This window comes from Asterias amurensis, chromosome 21 (assembly GCF_032118995.1).
Source record: "Asterias amurensis chromosome 21, ASM3211899v1".
Taxonomy (NCBI): domain Eukaryota; kingdom Metazoa; phylum Echinodermata; class Asteroidea; order Forcipulatida; family Asteriidae; genus Asterias; species Asterias amurensis.
The window spans coordinates 3,684,458-3,710,502 of NC_092668.1; the positions used below are offsets into that span (position 1 = coordinate 3,684,458).

At 40.6% G+C, this 26,045-nt stretch overlaps 1 protein-coding gene across 2 annotated transcripts in view; it reads left to right on the plus strand.

Moving 5' to 3' along the window:
- LOC139952890 (uncharacterized) overlaps window positions 1-26,045 on the plus strand; it is a 79,425-nt gene that overhangs the window by 44,985 nt on the left and 8,395 nt on the right. The window contains exons 5-13 of one of the 2 annotated variants that reach the window (XM_071952175.1): window positions 1,051-1,303; window positions 4,262-4,477; window positions 11,692-11,773; window positions 12,750-12,820; window positions 13,800-13,951; window positions 14,942-15,001; window positions 17,532-17,676; window positions 18,941-19,084; window positions 20,357-20,539. In XM_071952175.1, the coding sequence (XP_071808276.1) occupies window positions 1,051-1,303; window positions 4,262-4,477; window positions 11,692-11,773; window positions 12,750-12,820; window positions 13,800-13,951; window positions 14,942-15,001; window positions 17,532-17,676; window positions 18,941-19,084; window positions 20,357-20,539 (1,306 nt within the window). The remainder of the gene's footprint in view (window positions 1-1,050; window positions 1,304-4,261; window positions 4,478-11,691; window positions 11,774-12,749; window positions 12,821-13,799; window positions 13,952-14,941; window positions 15,002-17,531; window positions 17,677-18,940; window positions 19,085-20,356; window positions 20,540-26,045) is intronic. The other variant, XM_071952176.1, reaches the window with a different exon arrangement.

Consider the following 26,045-nt stretch of genomic DNA (forward strand, 5'->3'; position numbering starts at 1 on the left):
GCTTCCCGAGGCCTGAAGTCTTTTATTACATGTATTTGAGTGAGAAATTACCTCTTTCTCAAAACCTATGTTACTTCAGATGGAGCCGATTCTCATATTTATTTAAACTATCAACAGCTCTCCATTGCTCGTTACCAAGTGAGTTTTTTTGCTAACAATTAATTTGAGTATCCAATAGTGTCCAGTACCTTTAAACAATCTCCTATGGATTGATAGTAACATGTAATGCCAGGATCCCGAATTTGAATAGTTGCTGCCGCGTAAAGGAATTTTAAGGCCGTCTCATTTTTGTCTGGTTAGAGAAGTTGAATTGTAATGGATGCTGAATTGGTTTAGAAGATGAACGGAAAGACAGACGGTCGTCCCACTGACCTTCAACGTCAAAAAAATAAAATGCTGAAAACAATTACCTGCAGATCAAACGAACAGGCGTCTCACTTAAATATAAAACAAAATGTTGAGAAATCAGTATGACGAACTAGAAATTAATACAAAATTACCTGAAAAAATTGAATGCTTGATTTAACGTAATTAGAAACTTAGCAGAAAGTACATTGACAAGTCACCTACAAAGATTGTATGTGCAGTAAACAACTTGATGTTAACTTGATGCATTTTTGTAAGGCTAATTGGGCTTCATAGTGTTTTTTCTCCTTTTTTTGGCGATAAATTCGATCAAAATCAAGCAAAGTTCTGTGGGATTTGTATAGCTGATGGCCACTTTCCTGACTTCCTTGAGCAAAAGTTTTAAAGATTGCGTTACTAGGCATTCTATGCTTATAAGGCTAGCGCAGAAATTCGGCACTAGCACGTTCAAGCGGGGAATCATGATCGTAAGCGTAGAATTCAGCGGTAAGCAGAGCCATGAAATTGGGACCTGACTGCATGGCATTTCCCTGGAATAATTCTCTGGGGTTTTTCTCCGACATCTAAAACTGAAACTTCCTTCCTTGTCTTCTCTCCATTGGGTTCTTGACTTGTACAGTGATTAAGTTTGCTTTTCTGAGAGTCCTTGGCTTCACAACTTTTTTCTTTTTTTTTCCTTCTCAGAAACGACTTCAGCAGACTAGTAGCCGAGGAGTACGTGACGTACTTTGACTTCACAAATCTTCCTCTGGACATTGCTCTTCGTAAATTTCTTTCCAAGATCGCGATCTCCGGCGAGTCGCAGGAACGCGAGCGAGTTCTTATCCACTTTTCGACGAGGCACCAGAATTGTAACGAGATCGAGTACAGGTCGGTGGACGCCGTTCACACGTTGACATGTGCTCTAATGCTGCTCAACACTGATCTACATGGACAGGTATCTACATCTAGTATACTTCTTAATTAACCCTAACCCCCCTTTAAGGTCCCTCTACATACACTGCCAAAAAAATAATATAATGTGACCGCATTTTGGAGGAGAAAAAACTCCAAACCCAAAGTAATTGCCCTTCCCAACTTTTTTTAATAATACTATAATCAGGCCTGATACTTCATGGAGGCAACAAAGGCGATTGCCTCAATGCCCAATGGTCATTGCCCTGGTGCCCTTGAAATGCTCCAGTAGAAATTTACAATTTCCCTCATAGGGTGCCCTTTACCAAAGAGAAAGTGCTTTGGTGCCCCTTGCCCTTTCTAAAACGAAGGTCTGCTATAATAAATGTTAAATGTGCATCGGAGATAAAGCAATTAATTTTGGTTTTACCTTACACTGATATGTGTAAGCACTGTACTGTATGTATACTTTGTATTTTCCCAAGTCCTGTAAAGAAATCACAGGCATTTTACTTGTGTGGCATTCGAACCCACGACCCTTGCAAATCTAGAGCATTGTTTTACTTACTAGACTACCAGTATCTAGAGGCACTTCGAATCTTGTGTTTTTAGCAGCGAGTATCGCAACAATATATGAGTACCTGCGAGGGTAGAGGTTGATATTGTGAATGAAAAAGCCTTTGGAGCGATATAAACTGTTGCCCAGGTTGTACACTCCCAAGGGAGCTTAGAAAAATTATTTAAAAAGGGATGTTATTGGCCCTATGACCAGGGCACTAATGTAAAGCGCATTGATACGGTTTTTGTGAAATGCGCTATATAAGAATAATTGGTTATTATTATATTTGGGGATAAGAATACTAATTTTGGTTTTACCTTACACCATGTAAGGACTACACCTTAACTTAATATGATTGAATGTTGCAAATGTGTCACAAGGAGCGATAAATCTAGGTTAACATGGTTAAGGTTCAATGGTTAGCCTTCGGGTCATCCAGTCAATCTAGTTACCTACATTTTTTATGTAATACTAAACTGTACACAGACATGATCCATGTCCTGAGCGAGCGTGTTGACACAAGACTAGCATGACCAGGGCCGAGTTACAGTGACTGTCAATACGGGCAGTGATGCCTCCTTTTACTAGAAGAAAACAATAACATGGTTTTGTTTGACGCTGCTAGCACTTTGCTCTAAACTATTTAAGACATGTGTTCATGTAGCGAACCTAAGAGACAGTGTTGAAAACTAAAACTTAACTGCGCTTGCTCGTGTCTCATGCGTTCAGCAGTGATTTCATACGAAAATAAACACCAGTTCTGCAGTGTTTTGAGACGACAAACATCTATATTTTTTTTTTTATTAGGGCCCAATTTCATAGAGCTGCTAAAAGCACGAAAGTTTGCTTAGCATGAAATTTTTGCCTTGATAAAAACATGATTTCCACATGATTTTCAGGAAAAACGAACAACTGCTATCAAAAAAATATCAGTAACAAGCAATATATGCAACAACTGAAAATTTGGTTGGTAATCCTGTTTTTATCAAGGAAGAAATTTCATGCTAAGCAAATTGTTGTGCTTATTTTAGCAGCTCTTTGAAATTGGGCCCTGTAGATTTCGAGAATTACATTTGACAAGACGGTAAATAAGACCAGACAGACACACTAACCGGTTAAATCTCGGGATTATACATTCTGTCCGAGCAGAACGATTTATCAAACGTCACCCAGAGTCGATTTCAATATTTATACAAATTGAGTTGGAATGAAAGGTGACACTTAGTCGATTGGCCACCGTGGGTTACGTTCCCAGGTCGTAGCAGCTCTCATAACTCACTATCCCTGGTTTTTCTGAAAGCAGATTGCGTCCTGAAGGAACGTGGCTTTCTCCTCTCTCGGACTTTGTCGCAAGACGTCTGGGTGTATAGTGTCAATCTTGTAAAGGAATGCAAATATTTTGTAGGTTGAGGCCATTCTAATCTAATCAACCCTGATCTCAGAGTTGATTGAAATCATGAAAGAGTTTTTAAGGGGGGACATGTTTGATTCATGTCGGTTTTCTGAAGAAGTCGCAGTGGTGGGAAACCCTGAAATATCGGTCAACAAGTAAGCAATCAACTGTAAATTTGATCGTGCTTCAAGATGTAGGTTTCTTGTGTATGATTACTGTGTTGTATGGAAGAAAGGGTATAGAAATTGCTCTAAATTGTATTTTGAGTTTGTGTTACATACATGTACCTGTAGGCATATCCAAATAGATAAGCTTGACTGTTGTTTACGAGAACCTATTTTTTCCCAATACACTTGAAGTTTCACACTTGAAGTTTCTTGTGATATCATGCAATTAAAGGGAAGGTACACGTTTGGTAATTGCAAAAGACCAGTCTTCTTACTTGGTGTATCCCATTATATGCTTAAAATAACAAGCCTGTGAAAATTTGGGCTCTATCGGTCATCGAAGTTGCAAGAAAATGATGAAAGAAAAAACACCCCTCGTTAGACGAATTTGTGTGCTTTCAGATAGGAATAAAAGACTTCTAGCTTGAAGTCTTTTTTATTTTAGTGAGAAATACCCCTTTCTCAAAAACTACATTACTTCAGAGGGAGTCGTTTCCCACAATGTTTTATACTATCAACAGCTCTCCAATGCTCGTTACCAAGTCAGTTTTTAAGTTAATATTTGTTTTGAGTAATTACCAAACGCGTACCTTTCCCTTTAATGATACCTGTGGTATATAGTTAAAAATTAGAAAAATTGTGATTCAATAGCCTACGAGTGTCTTTTAAGCCAACATGTGTATGTAAGTCAGCCCTTCTATTAATGATCCTACTTTTTTTTCAAAGACAAAAAATCTTGCCTGTTTACAAGTGTTATATATTACTCCAGCAGCGACAGACACATTTTTTGTTTTAAGTTACTGGTATTATTACCCCCCCCCCCCCCCCTGCGTGTTTGTGTTGTTTCACGTTCTGTTTTAAATGTATTCCCTCTCTATATAGAACATTGGCAAGAGGATGACATTCAGCTCCTTCGTAACCAACTTGGAAGGTCTGAACGAAGGAGAGGATTTCTCCAAGGATTCTCTCAAGACGTTCTATCAATCCATCAAATCCAAGCCGTTAGAATGGGCGTGTGATCCAGAAGAGAAGCTGCTGAAGAGAGGCAGTAAGACGGGGAATGGAACGATGACGCTGAGCGGTAATCCATTCCTTGAGGTTGGTCTTGGAACCTTTAAACCCCCGTATCAATGCCTCCTCCCCCCAACCAAACCCAAGCCCTCCCCTATCCCCTACTACCCCCTCTTCTACTCCCTTCTACCCCACTCCTCCATCCCCACCTAACCCCTCCCCTTTCCCCTTCTACCCCCTCCTCCATCCCCACCTAACCCTTCCCCTATCCCCTTCTACCCCTCCTCCATCCCCACCTAACCCTTCCCCTATCCCCTTCTACCCCCTCCTCCATCCCCACCTAACCCTTCCCCTACCCCCTTCTACCCCTCCTCCAACCTAAGCCCTCCCCTACCCCTTTCTACCCCATTATCTCTGCTTAACAGCTTTACAAAATTGTCCCCCGTAGTTTAATGCCTACAAGTTGCCTGCAAAAGTTGCCCCGTGTGGCACAAGGCCTTTACACGGACACTAAACCTGCCAGTCTCTCCATCTGTGTTCATGTTATAACTTCGCCTCAGCCCCCCCCCCCCCCCACATACCCCTTACCATAAGCCCCCCACATTTCCCCTTCCTGTGAGTGTTGGATAAAGATCGCCAAACAACATTACAAGGAATCCCTGAAAGGGAAATGTCAGTTTACATTGCGATCACACAACTTAACAAGTATGGGAGTGTAAGATACAAGAGAAGTGGTGGATTAGGGGCAGCTCGACGTAACAGAGGGTTTGTCATCGTTGTCGATGATTACTGGGGGGAAATAATAGCAAGTTGTTGGTTGTCTTCGTCTGGAAGAGTCAGATGGGAAAGAAAGAGCAAGCCGTCGGCACGATCCCGTAGCGGAGTAGCAGACCTTTCATCTGGAAACATCACTCGATTCTTGGGATCAAGAAAGCGGGTATCAGTGTCTCTTGCAAAGAAGTGACTCGTGATTCCCATTTTGTAATCTGAAGGCTTTGCATTGCCGCACCTTCCCGTCGTCACTTGGAATGTTGTGAAAATCTCCACGGGACTAACCTCTGACCTTAGCCAATTTTGATTCCTGTGAGATACTTAGACCTTTGACCTTTTGGAGGAGGTGACCTGAGTTGATTAATAGATGGAAATGGACGATAGTGCCCAAGACATGCCTGATTTGGTTAAGGTGTACATTGTGGAGAATCGTACGTTGTTGGTAAGTCTAATGCGTGGCAATGGTACGGTCTATTTTTTTTTTTAAGCGTACCTTTTCGGGAATGTAGCGTCTACGATTGTCCTTCTGCGAACATTGCCACCAAAGCGTATGGTCAGCATAGTTTTCAGTTTGCTGCACCTCATTTATGGAACAGTCCCCCCTCTACACATCAAACATGCCACAACGATCTCAAGTTTCAAGACTCTTCTCAAGACAGATCTGTTAAATTCATCATAAACATAATTATTTATTTGTTCCTCTGAGCGCTTACAGACTTTATATTTGAGGTGTTAGGTGCTATAGAAATGCCGTTGTTGTTATTATTCCCAATGAGTATAACCACAAAATATTAAATTTGCTCTCTGTAAACAACAATATTATATATCAGATGCATTATGGTTCATTCTATGCAGATCATGACTTAATTTGAAATCCGCCCTTTAAGTTTGTATCTCATTTCATCTCGAACCCTGGCTAGCCAAGACTCCGCCAATCTCACAGGGATTAACCATCTCTGCTATTGAGCTTCTAAGGCCAAATAAAACAAATAAAAAAACATGTTTAATGTCCTCCTTTTTTAAAAAGGAAGGAGGGCCTTCTTTTTTTTTTTTAATAGCCGCCGGCACATTTTTAAAGACAAAAAGGCTGGGCTAATTTTGTTTTGTCTGAGACTGTAAAATGGTTTCTTTTTCTTTTTTTCGAAAAAAAGAAAAAGAAAAGAAAAAAGAGGCAGCCTCTAAAAAGAACGCAGGCAGAGACGCTAAACATGTGTTTATTTTTATTTGGCCGAACCCAAGTCTTTGTGGTCAGGCTTTATAAAGTATTACTAAGGTGACAAATTGTCTTGTGTGATTTCTGCCTAATGTACCTCATTGTCATTGTGTGAGTAGGGTTTTGATAAAAGCAGCTGCACTGCTTCAACTATGGGGACATTTTATTGCTGTGTGTGAAATGAACTGCTTGTTAGGGCAATCAAAACAAAAGCATGTTTAACGTCCCCGCCCTCTTTCTTACTATAGGCCGCCTCCTCATTTTTAAAATTTTTTTTATATTTATTTTTTAAATGGCCATTTTTTTTTAATGAAAAAGAAAGGATATATTTTAAAGATTTCTGCAAAAACATATTTTCAGTCGTTTGCCTTAAAAAATGTGTCGGGCGGCCATTTTGAAAAAAGAAAAAAAAAAGGTCCTCTTTCCTTTTTTCAAAAACAGAGGACGTTAAACATCTTTTGTTTTTTATTTGGCCTAATCACCCAATGGCTTGATATATCCACGTAGTTGATGTGTGCTTTACGCAAAGGTTGATGACGAGAGAAGAAATCTCTGGTTCCAGACATACCTGATGAAATATCAAGGTTATTAATTTTTATTGACCTTTCCATCAGGGCCCGATTTCAGATAGCTGTTAAGCAGAAAATACTGCTTGACATATTTCTTTGCTGAGCAAAATTTGAGTCCAGCACAAGCCACAACATTGCAAACTTAATGTAATTTTGGCTGGTAGCTTGTTTCTGCTAAGCAATGCTATTCTGAGATTAGTGAGTTTTTTTGCTTACAGGCTTTATGAAATCGGGCCTAGAACACATCTGTTTTTTCCCCGCCCTTTGTTTGACATCCAACCATGCATAAACTAATATTAGACAGTGTTGTTTTTACAAGGTTATAACTGCCTGTCTGTGTTGACTTAAATGCAGCTTAAAGTGACCTGCCCCCGATCTAACGAAGCCCTGCGACGTGCGCAAGCGCAAGTTGCGACCGGTTACACGTCATAAGTTGTGATGCGTATGAAATCGATTTCCTCAAAGTTACGATGCGTTGGATACGCCGCAAGTTCCTTGACAACGAGGAAGAACACGTCGTAAGTTAGGACTACCCATCGTAAGAATGCAATGTTTCATTTGGTTTCGCACAAAATGCATGAAAGGACATAACAATTACCACACGTAACTTCCGTGAACCAATCGGGAAGACACTAGAAAACAAATGGAAATTTACCCCCCCCCCCCCCCAAAAAAAAAAAAAAAAAAAGGACGGGTAAAAGAACACACGCACAACAAACGAACACACAAACTAAAACAACTGAACAAATAAATAATTATAAACCAACCAAAAACCCAAACCTAAACACTAGTCCGAAACCAAGACTATGCAAGTGCCTTGGAAATGTTATGAAGAATACTCCATGTTTGTACTAGAACGTAAATTTACCAAGTTCAGACAATACAGGTCGTTAAATTTTAATATCTATGTACTATTAAACATTCAAACACATACATGTTGTATATATCTGGTTCTGCTATCAACTTTTGCATTTCGATTCACACACATGTACCAAATACTACATAATTTAGCCTTCGGGAAAGAGTCTGCTCTGATCGAAACATCAGGTTGTTTTGGTTGGTTATAAACAGTTTACTACAGCTTATTCTATTTTCTCAAACCTTACAGCAATGAAAATAAGACACTCATTATAACCACAAGTGGTTTTTTGTTTTTACATTTTTCCACTTGGCCTGTGCCATCTCTAGCCAAGTTTCAGTTATTTTTTTTCCCCAAGCGCATTAATATAAAGCTAGTCCCATTAGTTCTTTCTGCTAGATGTCACACCTTTCCATCGTGGACGTTAAAACACCTGCGCCTAGGTTTAAGATAACACGCTGTGTCAGAGTAAACACAGGAGGAAGAAGTTCAAGACGTCATTTTCGACCGTCTTGTGCTGGCCTCGCTTTAAAGGGATTGGGTACTTTTTGTACGACACAAAACGCAATGTCCACAGATTTACGTTAAACTCACATATGGGTAAAAGATAATGGTAGTAGAAAGCTTCCCTTGTAGTTTTTTGAGAAATGAGTAAAACAATATCACAAAAAAAAATTTCGGCTCAGGAGTTGGAACTTTATGTGTATTTTAGCATGTACTGGTATTATACGCAACTCTCCTGAAAACATCGCTCTGTGATTTTCACTTTTTTTTCTCTCAAAATTTCAAAGCTGAAACTTCTACAGGTCAGTTAAACACACACCTTTTTATTCACAGTGAGTAGGGATTCATGTCATGGTAAAAAACTTGACCTACATAAGGTACCAAACCCCTTTAAAGTCATCTTGTCTGACGCCACGCATCAGGTGTGTAAGTTACGCCATGAAAATCCCTCAGGAATATCGCAAATATTGCGTTTTGTTGATGTACATATTCAGGGCGCCCCATCAATCAAATGCTAAACTAAAAGAGGAACACTCATGCACAGGACCCCCATTCCATAGAGCTGCTTAAGCAGAGAAAAGTGCTTAGCATTTTTCTGCTAAGCACAACTCATCAAGATACCAGTTACATTTTGTACGTTTTGGCATTTCAGCTGGTAATCTGATTCGGGTAAGAATCTTATCTCTGCTTAACATTTTTTCTGCTAAGCACAATTAAGCAAAATACCCAGTTGTACACATACATGTATAATGGTATTTTTGCTGGTAATCTTATTCTGGTAAGCATAATTGTGATGGTGCTTAGCAATCTTTTATGCTTTAAGTAGCTCTATGAAAGTGAGCCCAAGTCAGCTTTTCAGGTTAGGAATTGGAGTTTGATTCTGTTCTCGTTCAGGTTTTAACAGAGTGTTTGTTTTATTATCTATTTATTCGTTAGACTTGCACAGTCTATTGACCTCCATGATTGTAACAGTGCCTTAAATTTCTTTGGTTAAAGGCAGTGGACACTATTGGTAATTACTCAAAATAATTATTAGCATAAAACCTTTCTTGGTGACGAGTAAAGGGGAGAGGTTGATGGTATAAAACATTGTGAGAAACGGCTCCCTCTGAAGTGTCATAGTTTTCGAGAAAAGTAATTTTCCATGAATTTGATTTTGAGATCTCAGATTTAGAACTTCTTGATTTTAGAGGTCTTGAAATCAATCTTATAAACGCACACAACTGTGTGTGACAAGGTTTTTTTTTTCTTTCATTATTATTTATTTTCATTATTATCTCGCAAGTTCGATGACCGATTCACAGGTTTGTTATTTTATGCATATGTTGAGAAACACCAACTGTGAAGGCTAGTCTTTGACAATTACCAATAGTGTCCACTGCCTTGTTTTTCCAAAGTAGTTACTAATACAAATAATTTGTAAAAATTAATGGTGAAACAAAATTCAAACTTGGGACGAGGATGTTTATTTTCTACAAGCCCCACATGTATGCCAATCATGCCCAAATTTGTGCGACCATTATACACAGGTTTAATGAGAACATGAACATCAGTCGGGCAACATTCTTAATTGGTTATAAGTAACCGCGGAACTGGAGGTCGTTCTTGTTTTTCGATATATATTCGCGAGAACGCGCACAGTCTATTGTAACAATGCACCTCAACGCCTTTAATATTTCCAATGGTTAAAGCCCATCAATGACTCATATAGGGAACTTGTTTTTCCAAAATAGTCTGCAAGGGTTACCCAATTAGTGGAGTACAATGCAGCCCCCTACCACAGGTGCATAGGGGTGACTCAACCTATAATAAGACTAAGGAGAGACAGTGACTTCCTCCTGTAAAAGGTCTGTCCACGCGCAAGTGCAGATTATGGTGTTATTCAATGGGTGTCAGTTTGAACCTCATATAGCCCTTCCACTATCAGAGCAAAGTTGCTCACACTACTGATGTCCTTTGACCCTTTCGAGGTGCTTTTCCAATCAAGTGGGGTACAGGTTTTTAAAGCCATCTACTGAGGTTGTTGAGCTTATGTTGTCAAGAAATATATTTGCTCCGAGAGGTTTAGCTTTACAAATAAATAGTTAATGGTTTGCCATTTTTTTTCGAGCCTTGCAGAGTCTTTTTCAGAGGCTAAATGACAGCACCGCACGAACATAAACAGGTATGTTGGAGTGACTGAAGCAGTCAAATGGAACCGAATGAAGAGAGAGACGGGCAGAAAGCACACAGAAAGAGGGGAGATGTACACCAGGGTAAAGGGCCGGTCTCCATTTAATGAAAACGAAAACGATAATATTAACAATAAACGCATTCTATTGGTTGAATGAGCCTGGGCGTATTGTGCATGAAGCAATTCAACCAATAGAATGAGTTCTCTTTGTGTTGTGATCATTATCGTTTTCGTGTTCGCTGCAGTGACTCTGCCTTTAGCCTAGTCTAGGTGCAAGGCGTTGTTATTCACTATCACTCAACTATCGCGACCCCCCGCTCCACTTCTCCTTCCTCGCCGTGGACGTTAGTGGGCGCTGTTAAAAAACTTCAAGATCAACCCACGCCACACTCCAACTGTCGGGATTGCGGCTTACAAAAGCTCCCTCTATTGGTGGAATAGTTTTACCAACTCAGCAAGAACGTCTTGTACCAAGACTAGGGTTAGCCCTTTCTTTTCAGTGACTAGCCAGCAGGACCAGTAAGCTTTCCATTTCACTGGTCCGTCAGCTTTTTCACCGGTCCATAGTCATATTAAATGCTTCTCAGCACCGAACTATCCAGCCAGACCACTTGGGAGTGAATATTGACTGGTCTTTGGGTGTTTCAACTGGCATTTAGACAGCGGACCTCAGTCATGTGTTTGTTATTAAGGGAGACGACTCACTCTAGGGTGTCGTGGCTGAGCGGATAAGAGCACCGAACTCAAGCTCCGATGCTTCTGTTCAGCAGAGTGTGGGTTCAAATCCCGGTCATGACACTTGTGTCCATGAGCAAGACACTTAACTATAATTGCTTCTCTCCACCCAGCGGTAAAATGGGTACCTGTGATGAGGGCAGAGATGGTTCTTGTGATTGATTTAGCCGAGTAGTGCGTATTAATGTTGGACAGGCTTTATACTCCCCAGGGAGCTGCGATGGTTTAAGGAATGAATAATGGCCCAGTGACCAGGGGTAATAATGTTTGAAGCGCTTTGAGAAGCCCTTCGGGTGTGAAAAGCACTATATATATAAAAACTGGTTGTTATTATTATTATTAATATTATTATTATTATAAATGAACAACGAAGAAGGAGACAATGGCAGGGGAGGGGGCTGGTTTAACCACAAGGAGTTGGAGATGCAAGAGACACAAACCAAAGTTTTAAAGTTTGATTCTGATTAATATTAACAGGTACAGAATGATCCGAATGCTCCTGTGTACATCAAGGGGTACGTCATGAGGAAGGTAACGCGAGATGCCGAAGGCAAGAAAAGTACGTTCACATTCATTTATTTAATTTCTGTTTTGTATATTGGACATTTTTTAATCACTACTTAAAACCCCATCTGTTTTGTCAGTCTGGTTACAGCGCTAAGAAACGTCCGTATTTAGCACTCTATAAATGTTGTAATTATTATTTTTTTATATAATTTTGGAAGTTGGGCCAAAAAGGATGCTGAGTTGAAACAAGGTCATCAAAATGTTTCCTACTTGGTGTTTATCTTGGTTTTGAAAGCCACACTGTGCAAACTGGAACATTCTTAATGGTTTGTTTTATCATGATGGTATTTATCTTGACAATTTGGGGGAAATAAATAAAAAGAAGAAGGCAAGAAAAATGATATACATGTACATGTACATTTATTTTTTTGATGGTGAATTGGCAAAAGTTTTGTTTGTATCGCCACGTAATTTGCGCGTATCAGCTGGACTTCACCAACTTGCTCATGGTGAGTCCCCTGTGCATTGTGTATGTCGGACGTTCTTGGAAATTTTGCAAATGAATTTGACACTTTCAGTTTCCTCTTCGTATATGAATGTCTGCAAATTTATAGGAACATCAGCGCCCAATTTCATAGAGCTGCTTAGCGGCCGATTTTGTGCTTACCTGTGTGGTTTCCATTTCATAGCGCTGCTAACCGTAAGCACACGGAAAGGCGCGCTAACCCTCTGATGCTTACTGCACGGAAACAAATGACGTCACAATGTAAATCCTTGGTGAACGCGCAATATGACCGCCTAATTATTCTGCTAACCTGTGAAATACGCTTGCACCTTAGCAAATTTGTCTTCTACAGTAAGCACGAAAATGTGCTCAATGTTAAGCAGCGCTATGAAATTGGGCTCTTGTTCTGATTCCAAAACAGACAAATTGTTGGTGGTGTTTTATTTGAAATCCTTATTTCTGATGGATACACCTATTAATTGATTGAATTTGTTGTTTTTGTGGTTTTTTGGTCTCATTTTAGCACCCAGAGGCAAAAGAGCTTGGAAAATGTTCTATGCAACGCTTAAAGGGCTTATACTCTACTTACATAAGGTATTGTAAATTACTATCATTTGTCCATCAATATTAGGCACTGGACACTATTGGTGATTACTCAAAGTAATTGTAATAACATTGAAAAACTTACTTGTTAACAAGCAATTGAGAGCTATTGATAGTAGAGAAAACATTGTGAGAAACAGCTCCCTCTGCAATAACGTAGTTTTTGAGGAAATGGTAACTCACTCAAATATTAAAAGGACTTCAGACCTGGAGCCTTTGTAGGCATCAGAAATCACACAAATTTGTGCAACAAGGGTATTTCTCCATTATTCTCTTGCAACGCAACGTCGATGACCATCTGAGCCTAATTTTTTTATGAATATGTTGGAATACACTACAGGAGTAGACTAGTCTTTGACAATTACCAAACATATCCAGTGTCTTTGAGATTGCTTGACCAGTAAACGTGGCCAGTTTTAGGGTGGTCAATTAATTAATAGGAAAGATAGAATTTGAAAAGCATCAAAAGTCATTTTGCCCCTTTAGTTTATACCTCGTTGGTCTTGCTGACAAACCAGTTTAAGGCACCGGACACTATTGGTAATTACTCAAAATAATTATTAGCATAAAACCTTTCCTGGTGACGAGTAATGGGGAGAGGTTGATGGTATAAAACATTGTGAGAAACGGCTCCCTCTGAAGTGCCATAGTTTTTGAGAAAGAAGTAATTTTCCACGATTTTGATTTTGAGACCTCAGATTTAGAACTTGAGGTCTCGAAATCAACCATTTAAACGCACACAACTTCGTGTGACAAGGGTGTTTTCTTCTTTCATTATTATCTCGCAACTTTGATGACCGATTGAGCTCAAATTTTCACAGGTTTGTTATTTTATGCGTATGTTGAGATACACCAACTGTGTCGGCTTGTCTTTGACAATTACCAATAGTGTCCACTGCCTTTAAACCAGTTTCATTACATTCTCCCCCACCATTGACTTCTTTCCGATTCTTTCTTTCTCTACTTCTAGTCGGAAATGCATCACCAGATGCATTTCAACACACCGAAGGAGGCAGTCAGCATCCACCACAGCCTAGCCAGTAAGGTTTCCGATTACAGTAAGAGACCCAATGTCTTCAATCTCAGATTGGCAAACTGGAAAGAATTCTTCATACAGTGCCTGTGAGTAGTAAGGGAGAGGATAGGGAGGGGGAAGGGGTTTGGAGGGAAAGGGGTTAGGTGGGGAGGGGGAAACACTAAGAGACCCGATGTCTTCAATCTCAGATTGGCAAACTGGAAAGAATTCTTCATACAGTGTCTGTGAGTAGTAAGGGAGAGGAAGGGTGGAAGGGGTTAGGGGAAAGGGGTTAGGTGGGGAGGGGGAAACACTAAGAGACCCAATGTCTTCAATCTCGGATTGGCAAACTGGTGTCTGTGAGTACATGTAGTTGGGAATGGGGTTGGGAATGGGGTTTGGGGGAAAGGGGTTAGTTGGAAAGGGGTTAGTGTAGTGGTGGGGTGGGGGGACACACAAAGAGACCCAATGTCTTCAATCTCAGATTGGCAAACTGGAAAGAATTCTTCATACAGTGCCTGGTGAGAGGAGGGGTTAATGTTGGGGAGGGGGGCACACTTAGTGCAGTCCTTAGACCAACACCATTCTGTAACTCAACACCCAAACGGTTGGACTCTGAATATGGTGGTATAATCGACCCAATGTTAAGCATGATCAGTTCACTAGTGCAGCCCCCGATCCTAACAGAGTCAAAAACAAAACATGCAGTTGGGTTTTGGACACTAAATAGACAGACCATTTAGAAAGGGGGATTAACACAATTGATATTAATGTTGTTTGTTTTCCTTTGATAATAACAAGGTGTGCAGAAAGTTAACCAATAATGTTCTTGTTCTGTGAATAATTCAACATGTAGTCGTTAGTTATGTATTTTATGCTTCATTTCTTTCAATGGAAACCTATCTTTGGCAACTATTGGAGATCATATTAATATTCTAAATGTTGTTTCCCTCTTTAAGAGTTCTCGTAGAATCAGCCCTTATCTGTAACTAATATTAATAACTGTGCACATTTTCTCGACTGATGTTTTTAGAACAAGTCTTTGTTAATTTCTCTTTTGTTTGACCTTTGACCTTGCCTCATTTTAATTCAATCAGACCATGTGACAAGCAGCCCCAGGAAGCAGTCTCTGCTTCTAACTCGACACAAGGTTCCAGGCGAGTAGTTGGTGTCAAAATCACCTTAATTTATATCCAGTAGTTGGTGTTTTGACTAGCCACATACCATGGTCAGCTTCCACATTCTGCAGACCAGGAGGTTTTTTTTCTATTTTTTTCCTACTTTTTGTTTTTTGCTTGCTGCTATTATAATCAGTCACATGTTGTGTTCTGGATGTTTTAAGTAATGACAGTTTTCTTGCAAGAGTTGGTACAGGAATCGGTCATCTTTCAGATGTTTTGTGAATCTTTTTTTCGTAATTTCCTTGTGGTGATAGAATTGCAAGCTATAATTGATATGCAATCATTTCCCACAACCTTTTAACATTCACCCCAAACCCTAACTGCGTAGTTTCCCATCACAGTGTGGTCTCCCCGTCATCTTAGTTGTTAGACTTGTGCAAGTCCTTGCTTCAGTCTTCCATATCCCCTCCCCCCCCCCTTTCATCATCATCAAGAACACATTTGATTCGAAATGTATGACGTGACTTTATTTCAGGTGTCCACATTCATCATGTTATGCCTCACCGCTCCGTAGACCCCTTGCATTTTTGCCGTTGCTGAGATCAATCAACAGAAATGCGCATACGCGCCATTAGAGAGGTTTCGCAAGCGTGCGGATACAGATACCGATATGATAGTTGTATCCGTTCACGTCAGCCGTGTGTTGGATTTTGTTCAGCAAAATAGGTATGTGTCACGTGAGTGCGCTCGCATTCACCATGAGTGTTTTCCCCGACAAGCATGACCTACATGTACAGAGACCCCGTGTGTTATAAACTGCATTTTCTCATCGCTTTGCTTGCAAATGACAAACAATTTTCTGTCTACATCAAGCACGATACCAGTGAAAGCACTTCCATGGGGAATGTTTTTGATCTGGGACAAAAGCACAACTAAAAGTTTGTAAAACAGTATCCGTTTTTCTACGACGTGTACGAGCTCCTGTGTTTGTAGCTAACGTGTGCAAAATACGATAGTCGCGGATACGCGCCACATGAACACTTATCAGTATCTGTATGCATATCCGTTGCCTTGCGAAACCTCCGTAATGAAATGTCTTCATTGATCTCGGTGAGGGCGGTGTTTGGGCTGTGTGACATCATATGCAAGGGGTCTATAGCAATGCTGTGTTCACCTTTTTTTTTGTAATGATAGTGTTTTAGTAGTAATGCTTTACTTGCAAGAGTCAATAAATGTAGAGTGCCTTTATTAAGCTTTGCAAAATTAAATTCATTTATGCATTTAGTGCAAATATTCAGAAGAAATACTTTCAGCACTTTCTAAATTTACGCAACTATTTTTCTATTTGAGAGCATGCCCTCTTGTGGTAATGGATCATGGAGAGATAGTGGGTTTGTTCGATAAGCTTCCCTGGGTCAACCCCACGGTGCTCACTTGGGTGAGCCCCTGACAAGAGCTAATCAAACGATCACACTCGCCCTCTGGTGGTGACGGCATGCACCTCAGGTCACCCCCAAGTGACCCACTCCACAAGCATGGCACTGGGGGCTGACCCGGGTGAGCCCCGTCAAAGCTATTCGAACGTACCGGGGCAGACCAGGGTCGACCCAGGGAAGCTAAACGAACGCACCCATTAATTAATAGTGTGGCCCCACACCACCAAGTACCCTTGGGAACATGCAGGAAGTTTGAGAAATTAGATTTAGCTGTTGCAGACTGCTTACCAACCAAACGGTATAAATGCACAAAAATAGTTTGTGGCCTGACGGAAAATGTTCAGGCGAGAAGGAGTAGTGGCGTAACCAGGGTCCAATTTCATAAATGCTGTAAGCAAAATAGATTTGCTGAGCACAAAAAAAGTGTTGCTTGTTACAGATACAGGTTACCAGCCTAAATTACAACTACCTTTGCATCAGTGTGACTGGTGCCCGAACTCAATTTGTTTTCTTGGCAGAGAATCTTTTTCAAGCCATGTTTTCTGCTTTAACAGCTTAATGAAATTGGGCTAGACATTTTCATTTGGGAGGGGGGGGGGCAACACCGTTGGGGGCAAAGACATATTTAGGGGGGAAGGGGGAATTGGCTATTCAATGTATGAACCTCTCATTTTCTCAATCTAGGGGCCAGGTTATTGCTGGGGCAATGGGTTGGGGCAAAGGTCCACATTGGATGCACCACTGATTAGGAGTAAACATCTTGTGAGCTTATTAGAGTAGCCCTGCAGATGAGATGTTGCTAGGTACAAACGCTTTTTAGACAAACTGTTAAGCCTGTTTCATACTTCCTGCGAATGCAAATGCGATAAGATTTTGACGTCACATGGCTGGGGTTTTTTTGCACGAAGGATTTGCAGGTATTGAGCTCAAGTCAACTGATGCGAATTATCAGCTGCGAATTTGTGTCCAAATTTGTATCGCTATCGCATTCATATTTGCAGGAAGTATGAACCTGGCTTTAGAGGAATCGAATCTTGGGAACGTATATTCTAAAGATTTGTCCCTCCAATGTGAATTTTTAGGATTCTACCTAAAACTTTATATTTTGTCTCTCTCTCTCTTTTCAACAGCGATACGCAGGATCTGCAGAATTGGATGCAAGCTTTGAATCTTGCCGCTGCGGTTCACTCGGCCCCACCACTGCCGGCAGCCGTGGGACTGCAGAAGACATTTAGGCGTCCTCTTCTACCTGCGTCACCGTCTAAGCTCAACATGGTATAAACCAACACAAATAACTTTTTATAATAACAATATTAATAATAACAATAATAAAGACTTGTAATGCGTACATATCCACCCTGCTTGGTGTTCAAGGCGCAGTAAAACCAAAAACAAAAACAAAAGAAAAAAGACACTACAAAATTAGTCCTTGAAAACCTCTCACATCAGATAAGCTTTTAAAAGACAATGTTTTAAAGACACTGGACACCTTTGGTAATTGTCAAAGACAAGTCTTCTCAACATATGCACAAAATAAGAAACCTGTGAAAATTGTAACTCAATTGGTTTTAGAATTTGCAAGATAATAATGGAAGAAAAACACAAGGTTTTCATGCTAGCATGATTTTGAGACCTCACAAGTGAGGTCTTGAAATCAATTCAAATATTTTACTGAGAAATTACTCTCAAAAACTATGTTACTTCAGAGGTAGCCGTTTCTCACTATGTATTAACAGCTCTCCATTGCTCTTTACAAAGTAAGTTTTGATGCTAACAAATATTTTGAGTAATTGCCAATAGTGTCCAGTACCTTTAACTTGAATGAAATCCAGACATTAAAGTCAAAAGTACTTTGACTCATCAAACCACCTGTTGGGTCATGATGGAAAAGCTCTTTTGAACAATGTTGTCACAACCACTTTTTTTTTGTTAGAGGAATAACTTAAGTGTATTCAGGGATCTGTAGTAAGTGCAACATATCTCACAAGAGCAGGGTCAGAGCTCAATTTCATGAGGTTCTTAAGCAGAAAATACTGCTTGACAAATATCTTTGCTGAGCAAAAACTGAGTCGGGCACCAGCCATAACAATGCAAACTTAATGTTATTTGGGCTGGTAACCCGATTCTGCTAAGCAATACTATTTTGTGCTTAGCTAGATTTTGTGCTTTCATACAGCCTTTATGAAATTGTGCCCTGGGCCCAATTTCATGGCTCTGCTTACAGTAAGCAAAGAATTTGGCACTTACAAAAGCAGGCAAATCCGCGCTTACGTCCAGTGAAGTTCACATGTAAGCACACTCCGTGTTACTAGGCATTGTTTCCTTACACAGCTGGCACAGAAATTCGGTGCTGGCACAAGTAAGCGTGAAATGGTAATCGTAACGGTAAGCAGAGCCATGAATGAGGTCTGATAATTCAAACGAAGTCCCATATACCTTGATGTTTCAGCGCCTTGAGTGTAACTGAGTGACGGATATGAGTGCTATTTAAGAAGCCACTCTTATTATTATTTTTATTGTTTTGTTTTTTCTGTTACAGCAAGAGCAGCTAGCAAACCATGAGCGGAAGATTGAGTCAATAGAACAAGAGCTTGACGATCATAGAGCCTACCCTCCCGATCAAGGACAGAGAACGTCAGTCATGAAAGATTACCAGCTAAAACAGGAGTACCTGGAATACGAGGTCAGAGGTCATTGTGTCTTAGCTCTTTGCTTGTCATACCATGGAGTGATACTTCCACACGGAATTATTTCTCTCTTTTTCTGGCCATTTGAATCATGTGGTTTCATTACCTGAGTCATTAAGGTTTATCGCGATTCAGAACCGCAATGCGTTGTGGGAAGGAATATGGGGCAGTTTCTATGCAGTTTCTATGACTCGCGCACGCAATGCCTATACCTTTGTGTGGGCTCAACAGCGCCCTCTCTTGATATTTTACTATTCTCAATTAACCTTATCTGTGGTGTATCTTGCTACATGTATCTTAGTTACGAGGCAGTTTTGCCTCTGGCTTAGCTTTAGGTTTGGGCGTCATGGTTAAGTGTACCGGACTCAAGCTCTGGTACTTCTGATTATAGCAGAGTGTGGGTTCAAGATGCTTGTGCCATAGCTGCTTTGTCCTTTAGATGGGATTGGTAGTGCATGTAAAAGAGCCCATCGCACTTACCACAGAAGAGTAGGGGTTTACCCTAGCCCTGGCGGCCTTACACTTTCGTTTTGTACTACAGTGACGTCCTGGACATCAGGGTACATTTCTGGGGCGGAAATTTTTTACAGCTTCATAACTCAAATCTTACCTGCAAGAAAGCACCAATTTCAACAGATTCACATTCCATGGCAGCATATGTTTTTCTGCGGTGGGTTTTGATCGTCATATATTCTTCACAAATCCGTCATTTTCATGAAATAATGCAGCTCCCAACGCTAAGGAATTCCTAATTTTGTTCGTACTCTCACAGTCTGCCGTGTGTACGCAAGACGCACGACGCGCACATTTTGAATTGTGTTGTTAACGCTGTGCAGTCAAGATACGGTGACCAAGAATTCATGCGTCTAAGCTTGCATCATGCATCTTGCACGCGAATGTATACGCGTACGCACGACAACAGACAACACTGTGAGAAAACGATCGAAACAGGAATTTTTTAACGTTGGAAGCTGCATTATTTCACGAAAATGACGGATTTGTGAGGAAAATACGAGGACCAAAACCCACCGCAGAAAAATGTATGCCGACATGGACTGTGAATCTGTTGAAATTAGTGGATTGTTGCAGGTAAGATTTAAGTTATGAAGCTGTGAAATTTTTCCGCCCCAGAAACGGCCTCAATAGTTAGGACTCTGTTCCTGTGACAGAGAAAGAGTCCTACATGTATATAGGGCTAGGGTTTACCCAAGTTTTTTTGGTTCACATAGCAAGCATCCATGATCACAGTTTTTTTTTTCTTTCTACAGCTTTCTCGCTTCAAGACGTACATCTACTTACTTCATTCTCAGCCAACTCTCCCCATCGGTAAATACACCCTTGAAGAAGTCATGCCTCAGCCCGGCCAGTCAGTGGATAGTATGTCCTCCTCCTCCTCGTCCACAACGGCGAGCGTCTCTTCAGAAGGGACCCAAGGTTCCAGCCAGACAAAGGTACCCCGCGCTCTTTCCAATCGTTACAGCTATCGTATGGCCATTTATAACAGCAATAAGGGGGTCTTTGAGCAGAATGTCTGAGTCCAGGGAGCCCGATGTTATCACAAAGAGCCAAAATTTATCTCAACTGCAAATCAATCGTAATTGCTTTAAAGTAAAGTGCGATGACACACTACAAATCTCATTATTGGTAATACTGACAACTTGTCTTGCGATGAATTTTATTGCTCTGTGAAATCAGCGGCCTGCCTTGAATTTCGCTCTAGAATAAGGGCACAGCAATTTTTCTCTGATAAGGGGCACTTCTATGAGGAAAAGTTTTAATTTGTATTGGAACTTTGCAATGGGCACCACAGCATGAGCACATCAGGGCACCGCAGCAAGTGCCGTGGTTTGTTTTGAGGGTTGAGAGACGATTACTTCATAGTGAGCGCTTAGAACACACTGGGGACTTAAACTCTTTGCTTTGTGCTGTGATTGGAAAGTAGGGTTTGACTTAATAGGCGTACGACTGTAGCATGCTGCATCAGGGATATAATCAAAGTGTGTGCAGAGGCAGAAAATAATCAAAGTTGCATGACATCCCCACAAAAAGAAGGAAAAAAAACTCATAGACCGTATCGAATAACGCTTGTGTTGCTATGAAAGTCGCCATCTTGAAGGGCAGACCGTATGCCCGTCTAAACGCGTACAGCCCACAGACGTCGTGTCTTAGGGCAGATATTTGAATGGTGACGTCATGTTCAACACGGTCTGTAAGAATCCCCAGAAGTTGTGGAAAATTGCTGCAGAATGCAAACTAGTTTGGAAGATATTTGACATTAAGTGGACAGTGCCAATCGAATATAGCCAAATTTTTTATTACCTGTTAATGTAATAGAAAACTTTGAGGGGGGGGGGGTCGTTAATGCCCCTGAAGTGGTTTTAAGTGATAAGCAGTTGACTAACCATTATGTAGGTCAAATTCATCACCATGGTGATGATGATGAATACCATTTCTTACTAAAATAGGCTGGTCCTTATGCATGTCAGCTGCTATAATAATCACTGTAGAAGGTGAAGTACCAGACAATACAGCTCGACATAAGTTATTAATCAACAAGCACCAATCACCAATCCTATAAGTTCGCTGACATATGTATTTGATCGAATCGATCTGATTTTACACATTGTCTTTCTCAGATAGGGCTGTCGAACATAAAGAACAAACGCAACAAACGCAACAACCTCAATAAAGCATTTTAAAAGCTCAACTTAATGGTCTGGGTTTATGAGTTGCTTTTTAATTTTTCTCCTTGTTCCAAATGAAAAGTAGACTTGTAGAAAATTTGTTATGCCGTGATAGCGTGATACACTCAGCTGCTTGCTCTCCGCGGTCGAAGACGGCTCTCGCTAGATGAATGCTTTTGCGCGGAGCTGCTGGTTCCCCGACTGCATGCTCTCCGTTTAACGGGACCATAGTTGCGAGAGAAGAAGTCTCGCAGGAGGAGGGGGGGGGGGCAGCAGTCTAGCGAGAATATCACCAGTGTCGCGAGAATTGTGGAGAGAGTCAGATTGCATCACCGTGACGAACATTTAACGACTTGTCAACAAGTCTAAAGAAAAAAAAGGTTTAATCTTTACTCCGTTGAGAGAAGTTTTTTCAAATTGTTTTTTTTTCAAGAATAACAAATTTATGTTCATCAATATCAAGAACGCCTGCCAGTCCAGGGACTAATGTGACTGGCTTTAATGGCCAAATGAGTTTATTTATTGAAACAGGTGAAGGGAGTGACTATATTGTTGATAATGGGTAGTAAGTAATGCTTACAGATAATAGTAGTGAACATAAACAGTAAATAATGTTATGTAAGAGTGTACTTGTGCAATTTTAACTATTTTAACAGAATCATTGCTTACCATTGACACTTTATCACCATATGTAAATTTATTACTTTAAAAACAGATTTTAAGAAGCGCACCTCTTGTTTTGTTTTGTTCGTTCTTACTCTTTCTATTAGATACAGGCTTTGTGTTTAACAAACTGCCAGTCTTGGACAAAAACAGTTCATTTTCTAAGTTTATAAAGAAAGTTTCAGGAGTTCTTTAAACAAAAAGGAAATCTGACAAATTTAGTATTGTGTTATAATGATACAATTACTTAAGCAAAAGAAACTTCATTGAGTTGTTTCTGCTACTGGTGCAAACTAGATCTCTCTGGTTCAAACTGGATCCAACAAGCTTCCAGCTAAAAATAGACTGGTATTGCTGCGTACAACAAATATTCAGAAAATAAAACAAACTGGTTCCATGTCTGGTTCTAACTTGTTCTAAGTGGCAACTCTAACATTATTTATGTGTATAGACTACTGTTATTGGTATGTTTTATGTACTGAATGGTAGTCACTTTTGGTGCAGTGCGCGTATTACAAAAGGGTACTGAACGAACGGTCTGAGCTACCAGGAAAGTGGTTGCCAAGGTCGCAAGATTACTCAAAGAGCAAGTTTGAGTGCACTCATTTAGTCGACCTGTGATTGACCTCTGACTAGCATTGTACATGCACAGTGACGCACTCACTCAAACAACTCGTTTGGAAGCCTGGTCAACTATCGGTGCCATTGTATTCAACACTCCATTGCCTTCCGCCTTTTCGCTATAGACGATGTGACCTATGTTTACATTCAAACCGCCCTCTGTTGACAAAACACTGTATACGTCATGTTTCGTCGGGCAAAAAGACACGTAGTCATGGTAAGATTGCATACACTTTGTAGCTGGCTGCCAAAACACAAAGGTATGCGCGCGAATCATGTTATGGTTTTCGTGTGACGTCAGAGGTCACATCGTCTTTAGTGTCACTGGTTCCCTTCTGCGCTTTACACATGTTAGCATTGAGCAGACAGTCGGGACCACGGAAGGAATCATGGTGTCGAGGCTGGTTCCAAATAGTCAACCACAGTAGTCAACCAATGGTCGACCAGCCTGGGTTCGAGTTAAAACATAAACGTCAACCTTTACTTAAACATGGTGCACACTCGAACTTGCTCTATGGTGTACTGAGTGTCTTGCTGTTGTTTTCATATCGAGTAGTTTATTCTGGGGGGGTTTCCTGACAGAAGTAACTTTGGCTGCGTTGGTAAGCTTCCCTGGGTCGACCCTGATCTGCCCCCGGAACGTTCGAATAGCTTTGACATCATTCCAGGGGCTCACCCGGGTCGGCCCCAAGTGCCCTGCTTGTGGAACGGGTCAATTGGGGCTGGCCCGAGGTGCATGACGAGGTGCAGGGCGAGTGATCATTCAATTATAGCTCTTGTCAAGGGCTCACCAGAATGAGCACCGCAGGGTCGACCCGGGGAAGCTAATCGAATGCACCCAATATAATCACTAGACACAGTCCAACATGTTCAATGTTTGTATTTATGTTATTAACATTATATCACCACACTCATTTCTAACCCCTGTGTTCAATATATAACTCCATATTGAAGAGAGAAAGAGTTCTTTGGTTGATATTGAACTGGAAAAAAACCCAAGACATAACATCAACAAATTGTGAGTGGTTCCTTTTCCAAAATTTCAAAATGTATAAAGCCAGCTTCATATACTCCTTGCGAATGTGAAGTGAATTTTGACGTCACATGTCTGTTTTCACAGCGAATAGTTCAACTGTTGCAAATTATTCGTTGTAAGTTTGTGACGTCAATATTCGTATCGTATTTGCATTCGTAGGAAGTATGAACCTAGCTTTTTTTACAGTGTTCATTTTTTGAGACCGACCCTGGAATTAACTTCTACATCAAAATTGGACGAGTATCTTTTATTTTTCTGAGTACAGCTGCATTTCGATTGGTCTGATTAGCTGTTCAAATAGAGGACACGCAACTTTCTAGTTGCAAAAAAAAAAGAGGAAATGGCCGACCACACTTAACTTTTGTACAGTGTTTTTCAGTTTTCTATTGGACTGTTTTGAAAAGAAAAACATGAAATAAAGCCCGGTTCATACTTCCTGCGAATGCAAATGCGAAGCGAATGTTGACGTCACGAAAATTCGCAGCAGTTCAGCTCCGGGCAACTCACTGCGAATATCTCTGCGAAAGGATAGTTGTGTCGTCACATTCACGTCAAATTTGCTTCGCATTCGCATTCGCAGAAAGTATGAACCGAGCTTTAGCTGATCAGCTGGAAAGTTGCATGTCTGAATAGAAGCGTCTCACAACTGATGTTATGACCAAAGGGACTCGTCTGTTCATAACACCTTCATTTAAAACTAAACCCTTCTTCAACCACTTGTAACTCATTTTCTTTTACCAAATAACTTTTATTTTTATATCGATATCTATAATCTCATGTTACTGCCTTGAAAGTAACATTTACTTTTAATATATTTCATTTAATTGCAACTGAATAAGTAGCTTGATTTAGACATTTTAGAAATCATCTATATTCTCTCCTTTTCGGTTTATTTTTTTATTAAATGAAAAAATTGCGGCTCATTGTTTTGAGTTTTTGATTTTATTTTATGTTATTTTTGTTTTGCTCATTCAAACTATCATCAAGAGTTCTTTTAGTTTTGTAATCACTGAAATTTAGCACCCTAAAATTACGGACAAATCACAAATCTAAATAGATTCATTTACTGCTGAAAGTATGTCGGAACAAAGTTTTTGATGTGAGAAGAACAATACGTAAATGATTTGGTGGGGAGTTTATAATCTGAAAGTTTTTCAAATATTATTTCACTTCTGTGGTGGTGAAGATTTTGCTCGCTTGATTTGACGAAGGACAGAAATACATCGTTTTACAATCCACAAATTGAACTAGCAATAGCTTTGTGACTAGATTCCTGGACTGATTTTGTTTTTGAAACATTATGGGAAATAAATTTGGGGGGAAACAGTAGTTGTGGCATGTCGTGGCCGAGCAGCGGCCCCACTGGCCCCAAGCTTTCGGTTGTCAGCAGCAGAGTGTGGGTTCCCTTCCCGGTCATGACTTGTGCCAATAATTGCTTCAGAACAAGTTGGGAAGGTAGTGCATTCTGCTCTACCAGGGAGGCTCCTACATGTATGTTGATGATATCCATTCCTGCATCCTTGCAGACTGTTTAAGGGGGTAACCCGGTTTCAGTCCCAGGAGTAGGTGGCTCCTAGTGGATGATATCCATGCCTACACCCATACGGACTGTGAAGGGGGTAACTCTGTTTCAGCCCCAGGAGTAGGTGGCTCCTAGTGGATGATATCCATGCCTGCATCCTTGCAGACTGTGAAGGGGGTAACCCGGTTTCAGTCCCAGGAGTAGGTGGCTCCTAGTGGATGATATCCATGCCTACATCCTTAAGGACTGTGAAGGGGGTAACCCTGTTTCAGCCCCAGGAGTAGGTGGCTCCTAGCGGATGATATCCATGCCTGCATCCTTGCAGACTGTGAAGGGGGTAACCCTGTTTCAGCCACAGGAGTAGTTGGCTCCTAGTGGATGATATCCATGCCTGCATCCTTGCAGACTGTGAAGGGGGTAACCCTGTTTCA